General features: G+C 33.3%; 1 protein-coding gene across 4 annotated transcripts; it reads right to left on the bottom strand.

Annotated features, from left to right (window-relative positions):
• Positions 1 to 1332: 1332 nt before the first annotated feature.
• LOC136202642 (glutathione S-transferase DHAR3, chloroplastic) lies at positions 1333 to 9124 on the bottom strand. Of its 4 annotated transcripts, XR_010674516.1 has the most exons (7): positions 8758 to 9115; positions 8244 to 8334; positions 7891 to 8034; positions 7000 to 7117; positions 2157 to 2297; positions 1674 to 1830; positions 1333 to 1579 (listed from the first exon to the last, which is right to left on the bottom strand). XR_010674516.1 is itself a non-coding variant. In XM_065993405.1 (6 exons), the coding sequence occupies exons 1-6, from the start codon at positions 8993 to 8995 to the stop codon at positions 1744 to 1746; spliced, it is 804 nt and encodes a 267-aa protein (XP_065849477.1). In that variant the 5' UTR covers positions 8996 to 9117; the 3' UTR covers positions 1581 to 1743. The 4 variants fall into 4 exon arrangements, 3 of the variants coding, with proteins under 3 accessions (XP_065849477.1, XP_065849466.1, XP_065849486.1); XM_065993405.1 differs by lacking the exon at positions 1333 to 1579 and having other exon boundaries at positions 1581 to 1830; positions 8773 to 9117; XM_065993394.1 differs by lacking the exon at positions 1333 to 1579 and having other exon boundaries at positions 1581 to 1830.
• Between the last annotated feature and the right edge of the window lie 18632 nt (positions 9125 to 27756).

Genomic DNA, 27756 nt, shown 5'->3' with positions numbered 1-27756 from the left:
CAGAAAAATATATTTTAAAGAAAAGAAATAAAACAATTTTCTGTTGGAACAATATAAGTATTATGTTGGAACAAATGGTACATTGATTTGGAACAACGTAAGTAGGACAAAAAACGTGTCCAGAAAATTATCAAAAAATTCCAAAACATGTAAAACATTATTTTAAAAAACTTTAATTCTTGGCTCAAAGCGAGATTCCTTACAGTTTTTACCCAACAAATTGTTGAAGCATGTAAAATGGATAAAATTAAGGAAAAAGTTTTATTGGGACTAAACCGTAAGAAATATCGCTTCGACCCAAGAATTAAAGTTGCTTAGAATAATGTTTTACATTGTTTGAAATTTTTTGAGAATTTTCTGGACACTTTTTTTCTTGCCGGAAAACGCCCATTCGGATTCCGTTCACCGGAATTTTTTTTTTACTTGAGCTTCATGGATCTTAAAATGACCGTTTAATTAAGACGAGTCCAACGGTATAAAAATTTTTGAAAAACGAGGTTGGAAAAGTTGGGAAAATGCATTTTAAAAAAAAATAAAACAACTTTCTCTTTCCTTTTATTTACAAATTTGCCACCTCCTTTTGGTTAATTACAAAATTGGTCTTTATCACACAATAAAGCTTGTCGTACCATAAACAATGTGTCACACTTGATCTCTTATATATATATATATATATATATATATATATATATATATATATATTAAATTTAAAATAATATAATATGATTTAATTAATTTGGTGGATCATTTGTGCTTGGTGGATCCATTACGATTGAGTAGTTGTAGAGTTTAATTATTGGATTTGAGTAGTTTAATAAAATAGAATTTATTAAATGGATGATGTGGTATATATATTTGAGTTAATTCAGAAAATTCTATTTTTTTAATCGTCTTTTCCGTTGTAATTAGTATAAGAATCATGTATGATTCTCACATTAAAGTTAACGACCGTAACGAAGAATATAAAAAACAGAAACTAACTTTAAGATAGCTCATTCCTTTTTACCAAAATATTATTCCTCAAATCGTAAATTTTAGTTGATTCAACTCAATCCAACTCACTAATTCACGTATTAGTTCAGTTTAAACCGCTTACCGAATCAATTGAATTTGGTTTTTCGATTCAATTTTTTTAACATTTCGTTTCAATATCGGTTTTAGTTTTAGGTGCATTTTGATGTTCGGTTCAGTTTGAAAAAAAAAAAGTAAAATCAAACCGCACCGGGAAAAAAAAAATATATATATATATATATATATATACACATATTAAATGTTACAAGTTTAGTTTTTGTTTTTAATATTATTGAGATAATAAGCCAATATTTTAGTAAGTAAAGCTAGTAACTTGTATTTGTTTTTTATTTTTTTAACTAATTTGGTTTGTTCGGTTTAAAACTGAACCAAACCGAATATTTCGGTTTTACATACTATTCGGTTAAGTGTCGGTGCCAGTTATTTTAGTAATTTCGGTTCGGTTTTGAAGCGATGCACACCCCTTGATTCAAGTGACAAAAAAGAAAAGAAAAACCGCAAACTGACAGGCATTTTAATTACAAAATTTAAGTTTAATCGATTAGACCTGAAAAAGAAGAGAGGAAGTTATTATTATTATGAATATGGAGGATTGTAAAAAACTTTACAATGTAGAGAGAGAAAAGTGATGAAAGGCATACAAGTATCTGGGTGAAGAAGATGTATCAAATTGGTCTGAATATGGGTTTTGAAAGAAGCAGTAAAGCAATTTTAACCCATAACTTTTGGAAGCCATCCAGCTATTACATCCTCACGGAGCGCACGTGTTTTGATGAATGAATCCAGCGACCAAATTGCCTGAACAAATCACATCCAAAAATGTCCAAATTACAGTCATCCTTTGCCTATTTCATCACTAAACTTCAATTTTTGTCTAGTTTGTTCACTCTATAAATAAAAGTTTATGGTAGCGTCCACAGTAAAATTATGACACAAATTGAAGTTTAGTCAACATAGTCAAAGTTTGCAAAGTTGAGTGACCATCATTGCCTTTTAACACGGGTAGGATATTGTCATTGTGGAATAAGAATATGCCAAAGGCTTGTTCATATTCTTTATACTATAAACCACAAATACTCACAAGAATAATAGCATCGACTTCAGTTCAGATAGGACACACATACCTTCATGTAAGATTTCACATATGGGAGTGAATCTGGAACCGACCATTTCTTATAGTGCCCCAAAGCAATCTCTAAGTGGTACAACTTTGGTCCAAGAGACAAATCGGCTGCACAAACTTTTTCTCCATTGATAAAAGGACCCTTCAAAATAAAGATTTCAAACATATTGAAGCCTCTTTTATGGCCAAAAGGCGTTGCAATTAATTTATTTCTTGTATAAAAATCAAATATGCCTGATTAGGGGAAGGTTCATAAATCTGGCTCACCACCTACAATTCATAACATAAAATGGAATAAACTAAAGAAATTTTATTTCCACCGAGATTTAAGAACAGAAAAAAAGAATTACATGCACAACTTAGATAGAACAGAAACAAACAAACTAGACATGCATCTTTCACTTAACAATTTTAGAACACTTGTAATACATATATAACTATCAAAAATCCAATTTAACCTAAAATAGAAACATTAGATTCTTCAAACTTTAATCTTTATCCTAAATGACTAAAATCCCCACTCAGGAAACAAGTCAATAAACTTATAAGTTTACTAGATTGGACTAGAACACAAGCCTCAAAATTTTTTTTTTTTTTTTTTTTTTTGGATATATGCAATTTGTAGAAGAACTAGGCATTGGTCTGATGCATTTCCTGCGTAGAATCAACTTAATGACCAAATTATAAAGTACAAACGGAGTTATTACATTTTTTTAAAGCCAATAACTAAGAAATATAAAGATCCAAATTTATAACTTATTCCAAACTAATAAAAATTTCAAACAAACACATGCATTTGACTCAACAATGTGGTACATAGTGATCTAATTTAGCAAGCAAACTTTTCTAAATAGAAAATTTACAAAAGATCATCCATAATTCTTTCCATCCTCAGCATAACTTCTCTCACACGATAGTATAATCCAGTAAAGAAAACAAGAAATCATTGGTCCACCAACACATGTTAATCTTCTGAAAGGTAAATTTCTCAAAAGCTTTTGATCTAAATCAGTCAAGCCCATACATGGATCTTTTTCATATGTTCAACTTTACTCGAGGAAAAGCTTTTTAAATGTGAGGCTAATGTTAAGGGCCATGATAAGGAACACAGCCCTACCCCTATAATTGGCAGGTGGCACACCACCAAAGGAGACTTAAAACACCCAACCATGTCGTGCCCCCAAAATTTGCCTGAATTAAAAAATGAAATTATATGTTGTATTTGAACTTCGTATTGGTAAATATTGTTAAGCCTGGAATGCTTATAGTTTAATCTTCACTTGCAACATATACAACATATTTATGTTTGGAAGTGTTTAACTTATTGCTTAATGTTTTCCTCCATGAAAATGTTAACATACATATATAGCACCACATGATAATATACAAACATTATAATTTTTAATAATTTAAAAACCATTAACAAAAGTATTCAGACTTGGAACAAACAGGGAAACATAAGCTGCCTCTCCCCTGCCCTATTGCCTTTCCTATTAAAGAATAAAATATCAGTACCAAATTGCACAGGATCATTCAAAAAAATGTGCATCTTCATTATGCATGCAATGTTCCTTTAACGGAAAACTCCGCAGCTCAGATACTCCATTTTTACAGGGGGGAAATTGCGTTGCTGCCTATATACATGTCCCGAAAGGTTGTTAAAAGAAGAAAGCCCAAAAAGAGAAGAGAATGTTCACAAAAATATTTCACCGCAGTATCACTCTTATAAACAATTTGAGTCTCCATTGATATGCTTATTATAGGCAATATGGAAAAACGTGTTTGCAACTATAATGCACGGAAGCTATTCATGACAAGCGTTTCCGCGGTTTCCGGCAGATGTGGGAAATGGAAACTCTCGGAAACTGATACGAAACGTTTCCGTAATTACCAAAAATATGAAACACGTCTCTCAGTTTTTAAACGGTTTCCCCACCTATTTGGAAATTCAAACTTTCTATTTTGCAGTTCCTGTTTAATCCAAGATTAGGAAAATTGAAACTTTGTATTTGAGAGATAATTACTTCCTTGTATACTTCAATTTAAAGAACTTATCCATATTTCTTTCTCCTATAATCCTTGTCTCTTGAATCTTGATTGAGCTTGGACTTTTTTCATCTTGTTCTTCAATCTTGTTTTTATTTAATGTATTATTATATTTTTAATATTTATAAATATACCCCTATATTTTTAATATTTACACGTTTCCCCCACGTTTCCGTTTCTTATGTTTTTCAGAAATTACGTTTCCCAGTATCGTTTCCGTATCCATATCTGTTTCCGTGCAACATAGGTTTGCAATGTTTCCATTACACAGACAATGCCATCCCTATCACTCATCCGGTATTGTAGGATGATCAAGTGCTCCACAAATTAGGAATGAGAATTAAAATGATTGATTACATCGCCATCCTACATTGTTAAACTTGGCAATGATGAATGGGCATGGAATGTTACTGTAAAAACAGTAGAAAATCATGCAATTGAAGTTCAATGATGACAAGAACTAGTCATGACAGCAACATGGATGGCATATGCCACAAATCAAATGAAACTATAGGAGCTTCAGAATAATGGCAACAAGTGAAGGCAATACTATGATTTTCAAAGATGTCTTTTATGCAAGAATTACAAGTTCAAAAGAAAAATAAAATGTTTCACAAGGAAAAGATTTGGAAGAGGTGCAATAGACAGCTATTGGGAGGGAAATTGATAGAGAATGAGAAACCAAACAGTTGGTATAACCCACCAATATAGAGAATAAGAGCTTCTATTAATTGAACTCTTCCAAAAACCAGTAAGGCTATGGATGATAGAGCTGAACAAACACAGGAAAGAAAAATGAACAAAGGATAGATCCCTTTACTCCTATAGGGCAATGCCCCTTCCCAAGCCTAAAGCCAACATCCGAAAGACTAATTTCCAAAAGCTCCCTTACAATCTCACCCCACACCTAAAAATATACCCCCCCCCCCCCCCACCCCTATAAGACCCATAACCATGTGTTCCTATTTTTCGTAACTTGCCCTTATTTCCTCTACCGTTACCTATCAGAAGCTGGGGAGATGATTCAAAAGCATCCAATACTAATAATGAAGTCAGAAGCATGGGAATTCATTTGTACCATACATATTTGATAGTCAAAGGATGAATCTCATTCCATCATTATTTCATAGTGACTTTATGCCAACCATGCCAGCTAAGAAAGATTGCCTTAATTGATGTTCAAAACTGTAACCTCCTTTACTCCTAAAACATGCAATTTTTCCCTCATATGATCTTTTCTAATGGTGCACAGCAATATGATATACTTTAGTTCATACCCAAGAGAAGAAGAGAGAGTAGTCACAATCTTACCTTAGTATCTTGGATAAGGCTACGAGCACTCTCTCCCATTTCCACCAGTACTAATACCTTAATAAGAAGAGAAGGAGCTAACAGTAAGTCCTAAAGGCCTACCTTATCCCAGCATGTTAAACGGGCCATCCGATCAGATCTTGGCATGGGTTGGTGCATTGATGCCGAGAATTGCTCTTTGATAGAAGTTAAAGAATCATTTGAAAGGTTAACTTGATCTAGATGTGGAGTCTCGTTTGCACTTATGGGATAACTTATTTAAACTCTTTCTTTTAGGTTTTCTTCTAATTTCAGTCTTTTTCAATGATAGAAAGATCTTACACAACCTCGGGGAAGCATCTGCCTACATAGAAGTCTTCCGTGTATGTTCTTCGGGAGATACTGCAGGGAGACTTGGACCTCAGATGACTGACTCGGAAGAATGGAAGATCCTAAGCACACGGGAGTTTGGCACCACATCACATTTCCTCTCAACTGAACAATTCATGCAGTTCCCGCTGGTTATCTCAGATTGGAGTGTTCGGCTAAGATAGAATGAATATCTCGAAAGTGAGCTCGACAAAGAAGTTGAAGAGGACTTGAAGCTAGCACGTCCAAAGAATTCTCAAATAGAATATGAAATGGAATGAGAAAGGTTCTGTTATATCTATTGAAATGGGAGGAAGTTGGCTGCGAGGTGGGTAGTTTATCTGGGGCGAAAAGAGTACCCGAGGTGTGTGAAGGTAGGCTCAAGCTAAGATTCTGCTCGTGAGCGTAATGGTATAAGCCTACCTGACTGAGAGACTCACTGGTCGAACAGAGACGAAAGCCGGCCATAGTGATCCAGGAGTCCCATGGAAGGACTCTCGCTCAACGGATCAATGGTATGCCGAGGATAACAGGCTGATGACTCCCAAAAGCTCTTATTGATGGAGTCGTTTGGCATCTCGATGCCGACTCATCAAATCCTGGGGTTGAAGAAGGTGACAAGGGTTCCATTGTTCGCCGATTCAAGTGGTACGCGAGTTGGGTTTAGAACGTAATGAGCTGCCAAGGCAAGACTTTCCGGTTCAAAACCAGAATGGGCAGAGAAGTCGGAAATCTTAAAACATTTCGAGTATACTCAGTATCTTGTATGGTTCTCTGTTTGTATGGATAAATGCATTAGTAGCTATAGAATACACAAACAGTAGTAGGAAATACAGGACCCAAATGAAAAATGGATAAAAAACCTATTTTCTGTCTAGAAATATCAGGTCTATATAATAGTTTATGTTTGGCCGTGAATTACTGGAGTCTTTAAGTACATTGACGCTCATTATGAATTGAGAGAAAAGACGATTTTTCTGATAGAGGGAATGAGTGCATGATAGCATTTTATTAATGGACGTCCATGTCAAACAATTAGACAAAAATCAGAAGAGTCCAAAGGTAAATAAACTAGTTCGCCATGCCATATATCAATAATGAGACCAACCAAACAAAACTTAAGTAAAATGAGAACTCACATTTTCTCTGATATAATCATCGAAGGCACTTAGTTCATTGAGCAATGCCTGCTCTGTCCCATCACTGGCATCTTTGCTTTTAAGAAAACCAATAAATGTGGAGAAGATCTTTGATCCACTACATCAAGCAACATGTTTTAGAATTAGGATCAGTAGCCTCAGTTCTATATGACCAACAAAATATGTGAGCCACAACAATCCTGTAGAAGCTTAACACTTATTGGTTGCATAAAGATGAAATAAAAATATATATTGGTTGCATAAAGATGATAAATATATATATATAGTTATAGTACGTCCAGTTCTTGAACAAAAAAAGAATCCTTTAAAAAAATACAAATAAAATAAAGATAGTCAGAAACTATTATTTCATTCTGTATGTAATATCAAAAGCTTTCCATCTTACATCTAACATGATAATGAAAGAACTTCCAACCACCAAAAATCACAAAAACTGCAATTAATCACAATCTAGTTAATGCAAATTCATGTTTAGATCAAGTTTTCCAAAAACCTGAGTAAATACAACATCATATTTTCAAACCTTGCCATCTAATAAAACCATTTAACTTTTCTAACCAGATATACAACCACAATTCCATCTTTCCATTTACTAAACAAAAAACATTTCTGTAGGTATGCGATTCTCTAAGATGAAATTCATGAAGAAGTTTCCACCATTGTTAGTCAAACTTCAAAAAGAAAATATAAAAGTATGTATCAAATAAAATCGTCTATAGAAAATTAAATGACTATATATTAGAGAATTTGTGGCTCATCCATTACATCATTATAACCAAATTCAGAATGGAAGCACAAAAGGATTACTCTCAAATAATAATAATAATAATAATAGAAAATTGGTTCTATCACACTTAACATGGTGCATACACTGAAGCCTTCTCAGATGGTGTTACCAATGGTGGATCTGGAAACTTTTCTTCCAGTGATTGTGTGATGACATCCGAGTCTGGAACCCACGTATCCTCCAATTTTATCACAGGAACTTTACCTTCTGGACTTATTTTTAAGAACCTGAACATCAAATAAATTAATAAATAAATAAATAGATATTAAATATGAACCAAAAAGACAAAATAAACAAAAGAACATTTGGCTAGTTAGCATTATCAACGGCGTTTATTTTGTTTTCTTTCTAGTCGGGGTCTATAACAAAATTCAATAACAATTAGAAAAAGGGAAGGGAATGAACTCAAGGAGATGGCTTCAGTTCAAATAATCACCATTCAGGCTTGTTAGCCAAATCTACCAACTTCATATCATAAGGAAGATGCTTTTCCTCAATAGTCAACAGTACTCTTTGGCAAAAAGGGCCTGAAAAGAAATTGAAAATTACTATTTGATTTTAATCATAAAATGAATCGTATACTAAATAGCACTGAACATTGTGTGGTTTAATGTTTAACACCTAAATTATGTAAATTTTTTACTCAATTTCTTATGGATCATAATAATCATGCTATCTTGTGGAATAGGAATATGGTTCTTAAATTATAAACGACTATAGAATGTTAACTCAAACGAAAATTAACTAAAGCACTATGAATTAGAAGAGAAAAGTAAAAAACGTAACAGAAATGAAGCCAAAAGAAATGTGCAAAAGAAATGAAGTCGTCAATTACATAGGGAAAATAATTAATGCACTATGAATTAGAAGAGAAAAGTAAAAAATCGTAACAGTGAGAAAAATGATGAGCATTCTCTCGGAAGACAAATAGAAAGAAGAGGAACACTCACAGTCGCCAAGCTTACTGGGGGCAGTGACGGAAGCTTTAACGCAGACTTCGAGAGGGTTAGATACAGCAGACATTGCAAGAAGAGAGAAGTTTCTTCTAATTCGATGGCGTCTATAAACTTGGTTAGTTTGAGGAAAACGAAGAGTGAAACCAAGGTGATTCTTGAATGTGGAGGAGAAAGCACAAGCCGCCGATGCTGCAGCTACGGTTGCTGTCGGTTGGATTCTTGCAGTAGACATTTTTTATTCTGCGCTCTGAAAAAGTACGGATTGGGGGAGAGATGAGGTTCTTCTGGCTCTCGCTCTGTGCTAGAAAAAACAGAAAGCCAGAAACGGCAACCAGAGTCTTACTACACACGTGGCCAATAAAAAGAGTATAATTTTTAAAAGGGTAAATTATAAAACCAGCTCGATTGCGAGTTTTATTTATATATCTAAGTCCATTACACTGCCTCTTAACAAAGCATTATTAGTCTCTTTTATGTTTTGGTTTATTAAGTTTTTGATTATTTATTTTGATACATTAAGTTCCTGATTATTTATTTTTGATCTCATTAAGTTTTTAATAATCAAATTAGTAAATTGTAAATATATAATTCTATTAAAATAACGTTATTAACTTCATATGTATTTGAAATTATTCAAAAAATATTTTTTACAGTTTGAATTAAGGTTTTTATAGTTTTCCTATAGTTACTTTACACATCCAAAACTGCTTTCAAACAGTGAAAAAATGCAAATTTCAAATCCAAATGCAATGAATAACAGTATATTAACCGAATTTTATCGTCAATCTTACATTTTTTGGTCACCAATGGTTTAATAAGACAAAAAATAAATGATCAGGAGTGTAATATATCCAAATAAAAAGATCAATGGTTTAATGAACTAAAAAATGAAAGATCAAGAGCCTAACGATGCTTTTTGCCAATTAGATATTTTCAAAGTGTGTTTTTCCAAAATACTCTTCGTATATATTCCTCGTTTTTTTATATATCATTTAAGGTTTTTTATCAATTCTAATATAATATTAATTACACTTTTAAAATGATTAATTTACTCATAATATGAATTTATTGGGAATTGAGGAAAATATGGTAGTGGATAGGACGGAGTGGAAGGGAGCGAATTTGTGTCGCTGACACGACTTGATTTCACGGTTTTATATGATGGTTCATGTTAGCCGACCTCGAATCATTTCGGGACTAAGACTTTGTTGTTGTTGTTACTCATAATACATTTCTCCTAAATTTCTACTTTCTATATAAAAATTCTCTCTCTTAGTTTTTATGACTTAATTATGATTATTTGTTTGAATACTAAACTTCTTTCTCTTACCATAAATAAGTATAAAATTGAAAAAATAAGTATAAAATTGAAAAAATATTTCTAACAGTGCATTGGTAATACAAAACGACATATAAAAAAGAACAAATTAAAAAACTCAAAACGTCATATAATAAAAAGAGTAATTAATTTATTAGTCTCTATATTTTGACACACTGTTTAGTCCCTGTATTTTCAAAAACACATGGTAAAGTCCATAACGTTTTTCTCGGTGAACTGTTTAGTCCCTAACGTTTTTCTCATGAACTGTTTAGTCCCTGCCGTTAGACTCTCATTAAGATTCTATCAATTTGGATTTGCGTGCTTCTTTTCCTTTATTTTCCTTTCCTTTAAACTCTAATGCATATGAAATCAACTTTGAGTGTTTTTCTTCTTGATTTTCTTCTTAATCGTTCAAATTCGTAAGCATTGGGTCTGTTCTTTTTCTTGTTCTCCATACAAATAGCTTCTTCTTCTAAATTGGATTTCCTCTTCTGAAGTTTGAAGGTAAATAGTAAAGAGTAATTTAGTCATTTCCGAAGTCATAAACGGTAAAAAATCTAACAAATAAAAATATTATTTATTTATTTTGCAAACAGACTACAGTCATACAGTTATACGCAACATCTGACATATAACAATTAAAAATATTATTTAATTATCTATTATGAATTAATAATCAAAGAATAAAAAAATATTTCTAATAATTATTTTCAATTACACGTACATTCAAAATATATTAAAAGTACATTTTGATCTAAAAATTAAAAAAAGTATAATAATCTTTTATTAAAAATAATTTTAACCAGAAACGGGTCTCTGAAAAATTAATTTTTAGAATCTAAAAAAGGTTATATATTGTTGTAATTTAATTTTAATTTAAGTAATTCTATGAGAATTTATAAATAGTTTTTACATATTAAAAACAATTACAGAATCCTAATTAATTCAATATCAATTATTCTCTACATCCAAAAATAAATTAAAAATTACAGAAAATTCTCTAAAACTAAAACGAGCAAACTATAAAAAAATCGAAGCCAAGCAGATGTCGGGAGACAACGCACACGCCACACGCGTCGTTCATGTGGGCGATGGCCGGCCACGCATGGCATTGAAAGTTTGGCCAGTGTGGGGTTTTCGGGGGTCTCTAAGTTCGGTGGTATGGTCGGTTTCGGGTTTTGACGACTGGAAATAGGTGTAATAATAATATAAACATTCCCTAATTGGCGCGCGTTAAATCGCTTAAATGCGCTAGAAAATTCCAGCATCCACATGGCAATTTTGGTAGACTAAAAACATCTCGAGATACATTTAAAAAATTGAGACATGACTCAACTAAGCATGCATTCATCCAATCACACAAATTAATAGAATCATAAATCATGCATAGAGGGTTCTTAACAGATGAGACATAGAACTAAAAGAGCTCTGATACCAATGAAGATTCTCTAAATAGCCATAATGGATTTCTCTAACCTTTAAGGGACGGGTAATGAACCAGACTCTATGAATAAATAAATCAACATGACTTACTTCTTATAGCGCATATCCGTTGAACAACAGTGGAAGTAATCAATATTGGCTCGGTCTCACCGATCTAGGATGTTACTACACTGAAGGAGCAATCTCCGTTGTTCCATGAACTAAGAAACACAACCCGAGAACAAAGGGGGGGGACAGCTAAGGGAAATGGAACAGAGGGATTGCCTTGTGCAGTATCTTTGATTATTGTGTTCTTAGGGTGTTGGGTTTAGCCTCCATAGTTATATATTTATAGCTAGGTTAAACATAAATGTCTAATCCTAACCCGAACTGATTAGGTTACGGGTTGGCCATAAATGGATCAGTAAATGGGTCAGGGCATGTTTACCTCATTTATTCCTACATCACTAAACTTTATTTTGTTTTAATAAAGTAAGTAATTTTACTTTTTATTCATTAAGTAATTCTAAACAATCTATATAGAAAAAAACATTGGAATAGTGACATTACAACCACGTTGTAATCTCTATTACGTATAATATGGCAATCATGTAGTAATCACGTGCACGCTAATGCACCTCGGAGCTAACGCTCCAAGAGACTCACTAAGGGATAAGTGTATCCCGTCGTTATCAAGTAATAATCTGGCCAAGTCCAGGTATCGAATCCACAGGATTTATACCGCAAGTACCAAACTACTAGGCTTCTAATGTTATCTAGGCTATGGGGGGGTTTGAGATTGATGGTTTGTAAGTTAAACTACTCCTAATTAGATTAAAGCTACTCCTAATTAAGTTAAATCTACTCCTAAGTGATCTTTAGCAAGGTAAATCAACCTGGAATGATATGGGGTGATACGATAATACCAATTCCAATCGTATTTTAACATTCAAATGTTAACCTAAACCGAGTCGCTTATGCCTAAGGTGATTAACCCTACTTATCCTTCTATGGTTCCTAGCGCGTGATTCCATTGTAAAGCCGAAACTAGCTCTAAGGCTCAGAAATTTGAGCTTAATCTTCCATAAGGTTGTCAATCTTATAGGCTCTGACTTAGTCAGATTCAGCTCGCAATATGTGTGTTAAGCCCAAAACATACCTAAAATATCATATATAAATACGTTAAATTTACATTAAAATCATGCTAATTATATTCATTTGGAATACTTTTACGTCTTTATTTACTTCTTTGATGCAAGGTACTTAATTATTTGGTTAAATCCAAATAGGAGCGAAAACAGAGCTAAAACGGAGCTAAAATGGAGGAAAAACCTAAAAAACGTACCAAGAATGCATATCAATCAGAAGAACGCTCGAGGAGGACGAAAAGCAGTCGAGAGATAGGGAAACATCTCTCTGTCGCGACTGAGATTTTGAGAATCTCAGTCGCGACTTGCGGAGGCCAGCTCGGGAGAAAAACGAAGTTTTTCACTCGTCCCTATACCCCCTGTCACGACTGAGATTTTCAGAATCTCAATCGCGACAGCGAACCTCCCTGCACACTAAACACATGTTTAAAACGGAAAAACGCGTCTGTACGTTCGGATAAAAGCGACCCTTCACCAGCAGACACGACCCGTCATTTACAACCCTTTAACAACTATAAATAAGTGATCCATTTCAGAAATCAAGGTTGGTTAGGTTGGAAAAGTTAGAGAAATTAGAGAAGAAAGTTGTTGTGTTGAGTTTCTGATTCAGAAAAGAATCAGAAAGTTAGATTTCATTTCTGTAAACAATCGTGCTGTACACGAATTGTATTTAGATTAGTTATAAACACAGTATTAGTTTAGTTTTCATTCTGATAGTGGACGAGACCAGTCTCTATTCTAAAGATCCAGCGAGAAGAATTGACGGCTGAAGCGCATGAGGTTTGACGAACCTACGGAGTTTGAGAGAAAGATTGACGACCCGGATCTCAAAGTTTTCGTTGCAATGCTATCCAAGTTTCTACTTCTCTGTTAACTTGTGAAAATTCACATTTCATTAATGATATACTTATTTATTCAATACATTCTTACTGTTGTTATTTTGATATTGTTCTGACAAAATGATTTTCAAAATGATAAATTGGTGTTTTTATTAAAACGTTCTATTCCATCTTATTCATATAAGAACTTTGTTGAACACAAATTTAGTTTTTATGGATGACATGATCGCTGATCGCGGCTTATCAGAAATAAAACACTAGTTTGATTAAGGTAGGAATCATCTCAACACCAGGGGGATTTCTATGGTTCGAAGCCATTTAATTGAGTATATCGCTATATTGTTACATGTCCATAATCTCACAAAGTTAAAGTTGCTTTCTTTGCTTTATGAAAATAAGTTCTATTTTATTCCGATTACGGAAGTATCTGCTTTATAATCAAAATTCCAAAACGGAATTGTTCTCTAAACTCAATATAATCCTTCTATCTAATCCTAATTTACCAAAACCAATTCCATCAATTAAAACGTATTTCTTTTATTAAACCTAAACACGTGATTAAACCGAATTAAATAAAGTTTTAGTTAAAAAGCGTTCCATGTGGGTTCGATATCTTTTATTACTACAAGCGTATACCGTGCACTTGCGGAAATCGCTCAACAAGTTTTTGGCGCCGTTGCCGGGGAACGCCAAATTTTTTAACAAAAATTTATATTTTTCGTGTTTTATTCCGAACCTTGGTTAACAATATATTTATTTATCTTTATAGTATTTTATTTTTGAGGATGGTCACTAGGACTAAATCCTCGTTGTTATTTAACGTTTGCAATTAGATGTTTGCAGAAAAAAAAAATCTAAGTTTTTTCAAAGATAACCTGGAGATTTGATCATCAATATAAATTCACAGAATGAGTCTACAGAAAAGAAATTCGGCTAGCAAATACATCAGAAGGGAATGGAAATTTTTCAAATTGCATATCGGGTTCCGCAACTGCAGTATCAGGAACAAGACAGATAATTTTTCCCATGAAAAAAAAAATCTTCCCAGAAACCTTTACCTCTTTTCTATACACTTAGTCCTTCACCAAAACATCACATCTCTTAGTAAAAAAATTATTCAAATCCTACATTACAACCAAATAATTTCTTCTTTTATCATACAATTTCCTTAAACACCTACATTTATCTCTCTAAGAAATCACCATGGAAATTTTTCTCAGACAGATACATCAGAACGTGGAGTGAGGAATACAGTCCTTGAAATTATCTTATCCTCTAGGAAGGAATTGTTGATTTTTACAATAGTTTTGAAAGTTTCAGTTAATGTGCGTAGTTCTTGTTCGTGCATAAAACTAGAAGTTCGGGCATTCAACCGGAATCAGTAGATCCTTAAATTGAGAAAACGTAAAAAAAAAAAAAAAATCTGATTTCAGGTAAGTTAGAATGGACAGGACCATTATTTTAAATCGGTCCAGGTAATTAATTTTGTCCATAATTTTGATTCTCCTTGAGAATTCTTAAGGATTATCATCATTTTTAGTTTTTAATATTTCATATTCTAATTTTTATATTTCATTTTAGTTTAATTTTTATATTCATTTTTAGTTTAGCAATAATGTTTAGATTAGAAATAAAAAAAAAATTCATTGAAAGATATTGAAAATATGCTATGTATCTTAAATATTTGTACTTAATGAGGCAAGTATCTTTTGATTTAAAGAAATCTCAATTGAATTTAAAGAAATCTCAATTGAATTAAAATCACACATAATTTAATTTTCTGATTGTATATTGATTTTTAAACAAATCTCTACAGTGATTTTTATTTGAAGTTTTATAAATTTCTGAACTTACTGAGAATTTTTAATCCTCAACTGAGATTTTACAATTCTCTATCGATATTCATGACACGCATAATTTTCAATAAGATGTCTTTTGTTCTATGAAAATTAATTTATTTAGTTTTCATATTTTTAATTTTTAGTTTTTCTTATCTTGTGTTCATAATTTTTATTTTTCTTTTTAATTTAAATATTTTTATTTTTGTTTTTATTTTCATTTTTATTTTGTGTACAAATAAGTTTGTCAACATTAAAATTTTAATCTAGTCATGTTTTGAAAATGATTTCATTAAGTGTTAAGTGATCTTGAGGAATTACAAAATGCAAAAATCTCAGTTGAGATTTTCCATGTTTCAGGATTTGGAAATCTCAGTTGAGATTCCGAAAATCACAGTTGAGATTTTCTGTCTTTTCCAATTTGAAATAACTGTAAGGGATTACAGCCATCTAATTTTTAAAATTTCTGTCAGTTGATTCGAAGAGGTATCACTTTTTGCATTTTTTCTTTTTAACAGACACAACCTTTCACTTAAATGTCTTATATATTCCTGTAGGATCAGACTTCTTCCATTTCATTTCATCTTTCTGAATTTCTTTCTCAAATTCTCAAATCCTACAGACTATATTTTCTTCTCTCTCACAGACATGACTAAGTCTTTGAAAAATGTTCGAAAACACACTTCTGCTCATAGCAAGCGTGTTGACATTTCTTCACGCTATGGAGCATGGTTTCCAATCTACAATCATGATGAGGGGAAACGTTATTTATAGTTTAGATATGCACAGTTTTGTGGAATGCTGTATATGAGTTCCTGAACAAAGAACTCGGGATAAGTGATGACATGAATCGCTATCTGACAAACTTAGGATGGGCCAAGTTTGCATCAGTAAAGTTTCCTATAATTGGAAACTGGGTATTAGAGTTTTTGTCTACTATTCGGTTCGTCAATAAGAGGCGTGTTCGTCTCAGTTTTCGTTGTGAAGGGAAGATATTCACTTTTGGATATCCTGAACTTCATACTTGGTTTGGTTTTCCACCACGGGACACCACTCCACATCATCCTAGCAGAGATATGACTTATACTGATATCTGGAGAATGTTGACGGGATTTTGGAGATTCAATCCAAGTCTTGCCTACAACAAATCAATAAATTCTAAACTCCATGTTGTATCTACATAAATTTCTCTGTCATAGTCTTTTTGGTCGAGTCGAGTCAGTAGCAATGTTGTGAAAGATACTGATCTCTATGTAGTGGGCGACATTTTTCCAAGGCAACTCGGTGAACTCCTCGAAGATTCTAATGGAGGGGTTAGTTGCTGTTTCCCATTCGAAGAACCGGAAGATTGGGTTCGCTAATATTATATGTGGAATAATCCTAGGAACCAAAGGATCAGTTTCTATTCCTGGGACTAATAAAGAGACTTTTCCCATACTTGATTACGAGTTCTTGGAAAGTGAGGGAATCGTAAAACGAGTTTTTCGTGTCTGTCCACCGTTTCTTTCTCTCACATAAAGAGAAGTTTTTGTTCAATAACAATTAGAAAGGGCCAGAATAAAACGTATTCCAATTCATAGGGATACTGTTTAAATTTATAATGTTTGATTGTAATTCTGTACATATGTTTGATGTTCATGTATATAGATTTATTTCTGTTTTTGTGTACATATGTTTGATAAGTAATTAATAGGTGATTATGATTAATAAAAATGCATTAATTCTTTCCTTAATTTCTTTTCTTTAAGGAACAACCTTTGGTTTTCCTTTAATTTAATGTTTCAGTTTTGTTTATCTCAGTTTCAGGGATTAATATTCACCTTAATGTCACTTAATTATAAGAGGAATTGGTTTAGAAGTGTTAAAATCATAAAAAACAGTCTCAATTTTACCCAGAATTTCCAAAATCTCAGTTGAGATTCTGAATTCTCAGTTGAGATAACAAGAGGACCACTTTCAGCAACAATTTCGACCCCCTACGTACTTGTTGTCGCGACTGAGATTTTGAAAATCTCAGTCGCGACTTGCGCCTTCCAGTCACGGGATTTGGGCGAAATTTTGGTTCTTTTCCTATTTCTACTCTAAATACTTACCTATTCATCTATCCTAATCAATACCTATTACTTACACCTATTTAAATCACCTCTTTTTACACCAATCAATCATCTTTTCTCTCCCCAATAACAAGATTCACTCATCTTCCCCATAAATCTTTACCCTATTTATCTTTTTCTTCCCTAAATCACCACCATTATCTTTTACTCTTCCTTTCATTCTTTCAAATTTCTTCATCTCTTTCACCAAATTTCACAAACAAAAAATGCCTAGACGAAAGACCGTTGCTAACAAAGCTAAGGCCACCGAAGTCAATCGATTACGGGTTCAATATGGAGCACCGTTCGATATTGCGACGGAAGCCGAAGGACGCAAATATCGCCGATTTTCTAATAGCCAAATAGATTTCGTCGACATGCTTTTTCTGGACACCGACACGGTAAACACACTTTCTTTTACCGAGCGTATTGATGAATTTCTTTCCGTCCTTGGTTGGAAACGATTTTCTAGTATGCGTTTTCCTAGTCTTAAATCGCATATTATTGAGTTTTTGGTTACTCTAACCTATGACAAGAAGAAAGGAGTTATCTCTTTTCGAAATGATGGAGTTCGTTATGACGTTGGGTATGCGGCCATGAACCGTTGGTTTGGTTTTCCTACTCGGAATTTTTATTCCAAACCAAAGCCTTTTAATTCAAACACGGTTTGGCAATCTTTGACCGGTTTAGATGTTTTTAATCCAAAGAATACATCTAGTAAATTACTTAAGGATGATTGTATCTTCTTCTTTCACAAGTTTTTATCATTTTCCTTATTTGGTCGGGTTGAAAGTTCAAAAGTGCAAGTTCGTGATTTGTTTGTGTTGGATAGTATTTTTAAGGGTTTGACCATTGATAGTATCGAGATGATATTTACTAATTTAGTTCGAGCTTCCAAGTCCCGCAATAAGCAAGTGCCTATGGGTAATTTAATTACCGGCATTGTTTTGGGCGCTCGAGGTGAATTAGCGGATTATCAAAATATACCTCATGTTGGTTTACCTTCATTGGATCTCACGGCACTTCAAAGAGCCAATTTATTGAAGAAAATGGGACCCCCCGCCTTTATCTCTTATGCGGATCGCACAAGACGTGTTTTTGCTACCATGAGTAGTGAAGCCTCGGGTTCTCAAGGTTTAGGTGCCCAAGATGATGATGAGGATGATGAAGAGGAATTTGATGAAGAAGAAGAAGAGGAGGAGGAGAATGTTGATGTTAATGCCACCGAGCAAGCAAATGTAGAACCAAATGTTGAAGAACAAGTTGGATGGCAACGTGTTTTGACACAAATGAACGAGCATAACCGTCACATGAATTTGCGGTTAGATGAAGTCGTTGCTACCAATACCGAAATGAGTTCGAGGATAACCACGGTGGATGCCAATATCACTACATTGAGACGTGAGCACACGTCTACTCATCGCCGGTTGCTATCTTTCTTCCATCTTTAACTCATTTTCGTTATTATTATTATGTCTTGATAAGTTCGGTACAATATTTTTATTTATGTTCGGTACAATTTTCTTTATTATTATGTTTGAATGTTATCGTACTATATTTTTCATTTCTAATTCGTATGGTTTATTTCGTACTATTTTTCGTGTTTTATCGCTTTTTGCACCAATGAGGACATGGTCCAAATTAAGTGTGGGAGGAGGTATTTCATATTATTCATTTTATTTTTAAAGTACGAATGAATGCAACGAACAAGAATGAATGCTATTTATTTTGCATATTGTTATTCAATTTTAAGTAAAGTATAATATGCAACATTTTTCAAAAAACAATTGCAACATTTTTTATTAGTGCAACACTTTTCAAAAACACTAGCAATTTTTCATAAACATATATTTTTGTTAAGTATATTTTTCATATGTTTTCAAATAAATTCTACTTTCAAAATAATGTTAAGCATACTTTAAGGTTATCATTATTGATAGAAATAATATTTCTATACGGGCTATATTTTTACAAATATTTTTACAAATCTCCGATACGATTTTATAAAAAACGTCTCGAGTGAATGTATATAAGTAAAATTTCTTTAGTTTCAAATCTCTATTTTATATCATGAATTCATGATAAATATAAATCTTATTTTCAAATTTTCAATTAGGTTTATAGGCATAAATCAAACTAACAACTTTAGCTTTTTAGCTCGATATTATTTTTCGTCTTACATTAAAAACCAATTGAAGTATTTAAGGAAACTTTAGCCATAATACATGTTGAATTTCAAGTCAATATAGGATGAATGTGCTATTTTTCTTTCCCAATTTTATTTTCATATTAATTAAATCAAGTAGTCGTATTCTTAACTTTTGGCCACGATTGAGACCAACCTTATCACAATCGAGGTATGAAAGGGAAGACATTAAGTACCGTTTACTTTTGGCCACGATTGCGACCACCCTTATCACGATCGAGGTATGAAAGGAACGTTAAAAAAATTAAAGCAAAAATTAAACGTGTTTAAAGTTTTAAGTAACGATTGCGTCCACCCATGGCATAGTCGGTACCTCTTGAACGAACACGAAAGCAAATTAATGCGTATAAAGTTACGATCGAGACCACCCTTATCTTGGGCGTAACTAAAGCAAATATATTAAACCTAAGTCCTTAAATCTATATTTGTAATAGTTTAGGTTTGGGAAAGGAAATTTTGTGCTTAGAAATGCCTTGAGACGAAAGATTCGAAAACATGCGTGCTTACACCGTCCCGAATACTTCAATATAAAAATTGAAATACAAGACGAATGATATATCTCTTTTATACTAGCTAGTTTGATGCTTTGCGTATAAATTTACCATGAAAAGTTTATCTTTTGGTTTAAACTAATTCAAAGAGGAATATATGGATATATATTCTATTTATAAAGAGTTTGAGTAAGGAATAAATTCAGTGAAATTTTGCTCGGGACTAGCAAAAGCTTAAGTGTGGGAGTTTGTTAAGCCCAAAATATACCTAAAATATCATATATAAATACGTTAAATTTACATTAAAATCATGCTAATTACATTCATTTGGAATACTTTTACGTCTTTATTTACTTCTTTGATGCAAGGTACTTAATTATTTGGTTAAATCCAAATAGGAGCGAAAATGGAGGAAAAACCTAAAAAACGTACCAAGAATGCATATCAGTCAGAAGAACGCTCGAGGAGGACGAAAAGCAGTCGAGAGACAGGGAAACATCTCTCTGTCGCGATTGAGATTTTGAGAATCTCAGTCGCGACTTGCGGAGGCCAGCTCGGGAGAAAAACGAAGTTTTTCACTCGTCCCTATACCCCCTGTCGCGACTGAGATTTTCAGAATCTCAGTCACGACAGCGAACCTCCCTGCACACTAAACACATGTTTAAAACGGAAAAACGCGCCTGTTCGTTCGGATAAAAGCGACCCTTCACCAGCAGACACGACCCGTCATTTACAACCCTTCAACAACTATAAATAAGTGATCCATTTCAGAAATCAAGGTTGGTTAGGTTGGAAAAGTTAGAGAAATTAGAGAAGAAAGTTGTTATGTTGAGTTTCTGATTCAGAAAAGAATCAGAAAGTTAGATTTCATTTCTGTAAACAATCGTGATGTACACGAATTGTATTTAGATTAGTTATAAACACAGTATTAGTTTAGTTTTCATTCTGATAGTGTACGAGACCAGTCTCTATTCCGAAGATCCAGCGAGAAGAATTGACGGCTGAAGCGCATGAGGTTTGACGAACCTACGGAGTTTGAGAGAAAGATTGACGACCCGGATCTCAAAGTTTTCGTTGCAATGCTATCCAAGTTTCTACTTCTCTGTTAACTTGTGAAAATTCACATTTCATTAATGATATACTTATTTATTCAATACATTCTTACTGTTGTTATTTTGATATTGTTCTGACAAAATGATTTTCAAAATGATAAATTGGTGTTTTTATTAAAACGTTCTATTCCATCTTAGTCATATAAGAACTTTGTTGAACACTTAACAAATTTAGTTTTTATGGATGACATGATCGCTGATCGCGGCTTATCAGAAATAAAACACTAGTTTGATTAAGGTAGGAATCATCTCAACACCAGGGGGATTTCTATGGTTCGAAGCCATTTAATTGAGTATATCGCTATATTGTTACATGTCCATAATCTCACAAAGTTAAAGTTGCTTTCTTTGCTTTATGAAAATAAGTTCTATTTTATTCCGATTACGGAAGTATCTGCTTTATAATCAAAATTCCAAAACGGAATTGTTCTCTAAACTCAATATAATCCTTCTATCTAATCCTAATTTACCAAAACCAATTCCATCAATTAAAACGTATTTCTTTTATTAAACCTAAACACGTGATTAAACCGAATTAAATAAAGTTTTAGTTAAAAAGTGTTCCCTGTGGGTTCGATATCTTTTATTACTACAAGCGTATACCGTGCACTTGCGAAAATCGCTCAACAATGTGCCAAGATAATATTTGGATTTATGAATGAGTTAACCTAGAAAAGAACAGCGTAAGACTCAAAATAATGATAACAATCAATTGAATAAACAAAACTTAGATTAATATTAAAGATGAAGAAAGTATTATCATGATGATACAATTAGCCTAGGATTCATAGAATGGACTAGAGGCAAACAGAATGTAAAAGAGAAAGTACTCCCTTTCAGGGAACCTGTCGACCAATGCAGACGTCTTCCTAGGACTTGAAGGATGGAAGCCTTGAATAATCCTCTGGAGCACAGAGGTGGGTGTTCTTCAATGGCAGACGAAGGAAGGAGGAGGATTCTTCTAGGGTGGAGGCTAGGGTTTCTTTTACAAAACTAAAGATATCTAATACAATGTTACAAAGTCCTATTTATAGTTGTAGTTTCATGTCTAAGACCTAGTCTAACTTGTTTCCCAATGCAGGTGGAAGAGTGGAGGCGAAATCGTGGAATCGTGGCACTGGGAATCAGTATTTTTACTAATTCCCGCAGGCCAGCTCGCGAAGCTGGCCTGCAGAGTCCAGTTCGACGGGCTGGTGATGCCTAGTTCGCCGAGCGACTGTCGGGGGTCCCCGATACGCGATTTTAGCCCGAATTTGATCCCATTCACATGCACATAAACTCCAAAAAAACATTAGTCCAAAGACTAAATTGACCCACCATTCGTTAGATTTGAGTAAAAACTCCATTTGGTGCGACCCTTGGTGGATCAATTAGCCGAAATAAATAAGGTGTAGTTCACGTGTGTGCTATTTTGGCAATATTTCGTCTGAAAACAATCAGAAACGGCTTGAAACTATAAAAGTAAATAAAACATGTACTGAAACTAAATAACACGCACGCATGCATAAAAATGCGAGAAATGCTCGCTTATTGAATGAAAACTAATGAAAACTATCCTAATAACCGTACCTAAAGATATGGATTTTCGACCCCTATCACACGCCACGTGATAACTATAAAATAGATTTTTTTTTATCAAGTGACAGTTACAAATAGTTGCACTAATTAAATAATAAATATAATTTTTAAATTTTTTTATTATCGTCTGATTGTCATATCATACCTAAAAATCAATTTCAACGTGAATGTTCTAACACTGTTTAGGTGAATTTTTTCTCATGAAGTAACCAAAATAACGTTATTGAAATAAAAATTGAAAGTTCATTGACTTTAGTGAAACAAAACGAAGTTCGTTAACATTTTTAAAACTAACTCAACACTTCAATGGCTATTGGTGAAATTAACGCTTGTTATTTATGAACAACTCCGGTGATATTTTATAAAACTGAAAATAAAGTTCGAAAGAAATAAATAATGAATTTTAAGTGTTTATTATTATAAAAATTGAAAGTAATTATCTAATTGTTTCGGAATTTTAAAAATAAGTATTAAAGCAAACATATTAGTGGATAATGTTGAGTTTAAAAGATGGATTCCTCGCTCAGTAGTGCTAAATACACAGTAGCAGTGGCGGAGCCAGAGCTCAAGGTCCGGAGGGGCTCAATTGCATGAAGATTTTTTTTTTTAATAACGACTTAAGGCTTTGATTCATAGTAGTCAAATCGAAATTTTCAAATTTTTGATAATATAAGGGTAAATTTGATCATAATTGGAAAAATTAAGGTACAAAACAATTGAGATTCAATATGAAGTAAGGATAAGGTGCAAAAATACTCTAATGTTTACACCTAAGAATAATTTTACCTCTAACGTATAAAATGGTGCAATTTTACCCTTAATATTGGCAGCCAAGAGCAATTTTATCCCTAACGTTGACAAGTTTGGTCAATTGGAGAAATTATTCATCAAATTGTTTTCTCGGTCATGAATTTTGTAACTAAAAAATATAATTAAAAATAATAAAGGAGAATGAGGTTTAAGGAAAAAAATTAAAATGAGATAAAAAGTGAAAAGAGGGAGATTTGAAATACTCTAATGTTTACACCTAAGAATAATTTTACCTCTAACGTATAAAATGGTGCAATTTTACCCTTAATATTGGCAGCCAAGAGCAATTTTATCCCTAACGTTGACAAGTTTGGTCAATTGGAGAAATTACTCATCAAATTGTTTTCTCGGTCATGAATTTTGTAACTAAAAAATATAATTAAAAATAATAAAGGAGAATGAGGTTTAAGGAAAAAAATTAAAATGAGATAAAAAGTGAAAAGAGGGAAATTTGAACACAAGACCACTTGGATGTAAGATGCCTTTAATTATCACTACAACCAACTATGCAAACTTAATTTCATGTTATATAATTACATTCTAAATTATAAGTATTAATTTGAATTATTTTGGGGGGCTTCTCGGGACTGAACCACTATTCGTCAAGGGTGTTCCGGAGGGTCGGAGGGTCGGGAGACCCTCCCTTACCCCCCTAGATCCGCCCCAGCACAGTAGGATTTCTTTAATTTGATAAAGAAAATGAAAAACGAAATAGGTAAGGGTAATTTTAAAAAATTAAAGGAAGGAGAATATGAATTGACAGGCAATAATAATTTAATACCTTGAAAAGGAATATTGATGAAAAGGAAAGGTTGGTTGCATAAACAGATGGACCCATCACAAACCAACCAAAAAGCCCATGATTTCCTGATTGAACTTGGGCCCCACTCAGGTTTTCATATCATATTAATATAAACATCCAGCTAGACAATCTATAATTTCAATTTCCACACAATGTCGATCATGCAAATCTATAATTGCAACTATGCAAGATTCGAGGGGAAAAATAAAAATCTTTTTTTCTTTGTCCATTACTTTCGATAGTGTGTAATGTATAATGTGATTGAATTCTACAATTTCACCTATACATCTGCAACGGTATAGAAACAAAATTAAAAGGGGATTGTTGTCCGACGAACTTGCTCCAATATTTAAGTCAGTTTTATGAAAGGATTCAAAGATAATCACAATCAGTAAACAAAAACCGTAATGTAAGCTTAATATAATAGATGTGCTTTTATACCTTGAGCTGAACTTACTTTATTTATACTGACGTCGAGCTATAGAAGATAATTATGCATTGTGGAGCATGGTGGGTCAAGTTCTCTTGTTGATAGGAGGAACTGTGCCAGATATTTGAGCCCGATATCCGTCAAGCCCACTAGGCTCATGATTCTCGGGACCGAACGTGATTATGGTAACGACTGGATCCTTGATTGGGTCTTAGTGAGACTTCCCAAGCCAAGCTTCCTGTTACGTAGTCGTACTACTTTATTTTGCTAAGGAGATGTCACGTGCTCTCCATCTCTAAGAGTTGGTTCACACCTTTGAGGCGCCACGTGGCAGAGTTATATTCGTGTTGTATCAGATGTCCCCTCCCCCAGGTCTAATTTGTCGTTCTTTAGGATAAGAAAGTATTGGCTTTAGGAAGAAGCATTGTACTTTGTGATTCTTGATATGTTGGAGGAGGGGGATGATATTGATGTCTTTTTTGGAATTTTTGAAAAACGAGGGACTATTAAGGAGGTTATGCGGACTCCTGGCGGTTGATTTTCCCCTCGTCTGGTGCTTATAAATGCAACTGCCAGCAGGGGGAATCCAGTATGGGGGCACTGGGGGCAGCTGCCCTCACTGACATTTGTATTTTTTTTTAAAAACTCAGGTATTAATTTTTAAGTTTTAGAGCTTTGCCCCCTTCATCAATGGAGGTTTAAGGTTTACTAGTTCTATAATTGAGGATGAAGAATGATTTTAAATTTAATATTTTCTTTTTATTTTTTTTAATTCTGTTTTAAAGCAAAACGACGTCGTTTTATTTAATTAGAACTACGTCGTTTTGTTTACGACAAAAAAACGTAAATATTTAAATGTAAAACTAAATAGGTTTTAAAACAAACCATCAGTCTCTCTTACTCCCTTTAATCTCTTTAGTTCTTCTTCTTCAATTCTTATTTCTTCTTAAGCCTAAATCGAAATCCTTAATCCTAACTAAGATTAAATCAAAATTGGCAGCCAATCCCTCCGTAGTCGGGTCGTTGATCGTGGGTCCGACACTCCATCTCCGATCTTTGCATCTCTGCTTTGGTATTTTTTTGCTCCTACTTGAATTTTGATTTTATATTTTTGCTACTATTTTACTTGAACTTGAGCTTTGATCTCTGATTTTCTATAATTATTATTTTTTGGATAAAATTATTTTAGTTGTATTGTTTGCCCCCACGGGAGAGAAATCCTGGATTCGCCCCTGACTGCCAGGGCACATTAACTTGTGTTTTTTGGTGTCTTTAGAGTTGACGACGATTTCTTCTTGTGCGCCACATGGCGATGTATCACGATTCTTGAGGGTGCCAGCCAGGACATTTAATGCTTCTTTAATCATTACTAATAAGTAATGATAACACTCGTCATTACAATTGCCTCCCCATTTGTATTATAATGATTGTTTTATGGTGGGTTTCTTTTTACTTCTTGCTTTTCCGTTACCTCACCTTCTTGTCGGAACTCTTTATAGTGATTTCTACTTTTAAGTATAAGTATGCTTCTTATAACTTCTTCTTCTTTTTCCAGTTTTTCTTTTTCTAGCTATGGCTTCTAAAAGACCAAACCCTAGAAACCCTTTAAAATCGATAAGTCCATCGGGAAGAAAACGACGGACAAAGTTTATCTGATGCTGAAGAGCAACCATCTACGATGACTACAATGAAGATTTAGTCATTTCTTAAAGATTATCATTATTTGCGAAGAATGGATGTGTGTTCTCTTGGTGTTATGTCCTATAGACAATTGTTTTAGGATATAAAATATTTGTAAATAAATTGTTCGTTTCTCAATCATTTGTTTTACGAGTTATAGTAAGTTTAACTATATAAAGGCATTAATTTATTTTTTTTATCACAACTGAACAAGTTAAACAAAAGAAAATCTCATGTTTATATAAGTAATCAAAAAAGTGTTCATACAAGATTGAAGTGAGACTATACCTTATGATTCTAAACTAATAAGTTGATAAACTTAAATTGCCTTAAGTCAAGTATTATTTTTAGGGATTAACATAATACTACTGAGACTTGCATGTAATAATGTCTTCTATTGTGAATAAAAAACTGACCTCACAAGCTTTAGGTATTCAGATATCTAGGCAGATACATGGATCCGGTGAAGGAGTTCATTAGGATTGGGGACCCGACTTGACATAACAGAATGGATGGATTTATCTAATGTCACATGTTCATCTCAAATGTATTAGTAGCTATAAATAATCCTCAGACTCAAACAAAAATTAATTGGTGTGATTGCTTAGACTCTATTCTAACACGATCCATAACAGGAAGGGTCCTAGGGTGTGTGCAAGCAGGCGTTGAGTATCACATAAAGTAATTGTGGGATAGTTAATGTTAGATTAACCATTCATCAATCCTGATAAATATGAGATATATCTATGGCCTCTTATGGAGAATTAACTTAAAATCCTTGCAAGGTGATAGGGTTAAGGGTAGAAATGGAGATTTATCTTAACCTATCTATTCAGAGTTAATTCTATCTGGACAAGTAAAACAAACGTCTCATTATATATAACTTGACCTATTCCATAGTTATAGATTTGTTTGAGGATATAGCTGATGAAGGATCGTATTATATTGAACCTAATATGAAAAGGTAAATGCCAGTATCAACCTGACTTCTTATCGCTCTAGGGATATGACGATTCTACCAATAACAGTCTGTGCATGATAAGCCCAAAATATACCTAAATTAGCATGCATAAATGTATTCAATTTCATGTAAAATATATATTAATTATATTATTTCGTTAAGATTTTACGTTGGTATTTGTTACTTACACTAGTACAGAAATGGCCTATGGCCACGGTCATTTACCGTCATTAGCCACGGTTATACAACCGTGACCAAAGGA

The sequence above is a fragment of the Euphorbia lathyris genome, chromosome 1, assembly GCF_963576675.1.
Source record: "Euphorbia lathyris chromosome 1, ddEupLath1.1, whole genome shotgun sequence".
Classification (NCBI taxonomy): Eukaryota; Viridiplantae; Streptophyta; class Magnoliopsida; order Malpighiales; family Euphorbiaceae; genus Euphorbia; species Euphorbia lathyris.
The sequence above is the reverse complement of the archived record's forward strand: the minus strand, read 5'-3'. Positions and strand labels throughout refer to the sequence as shown.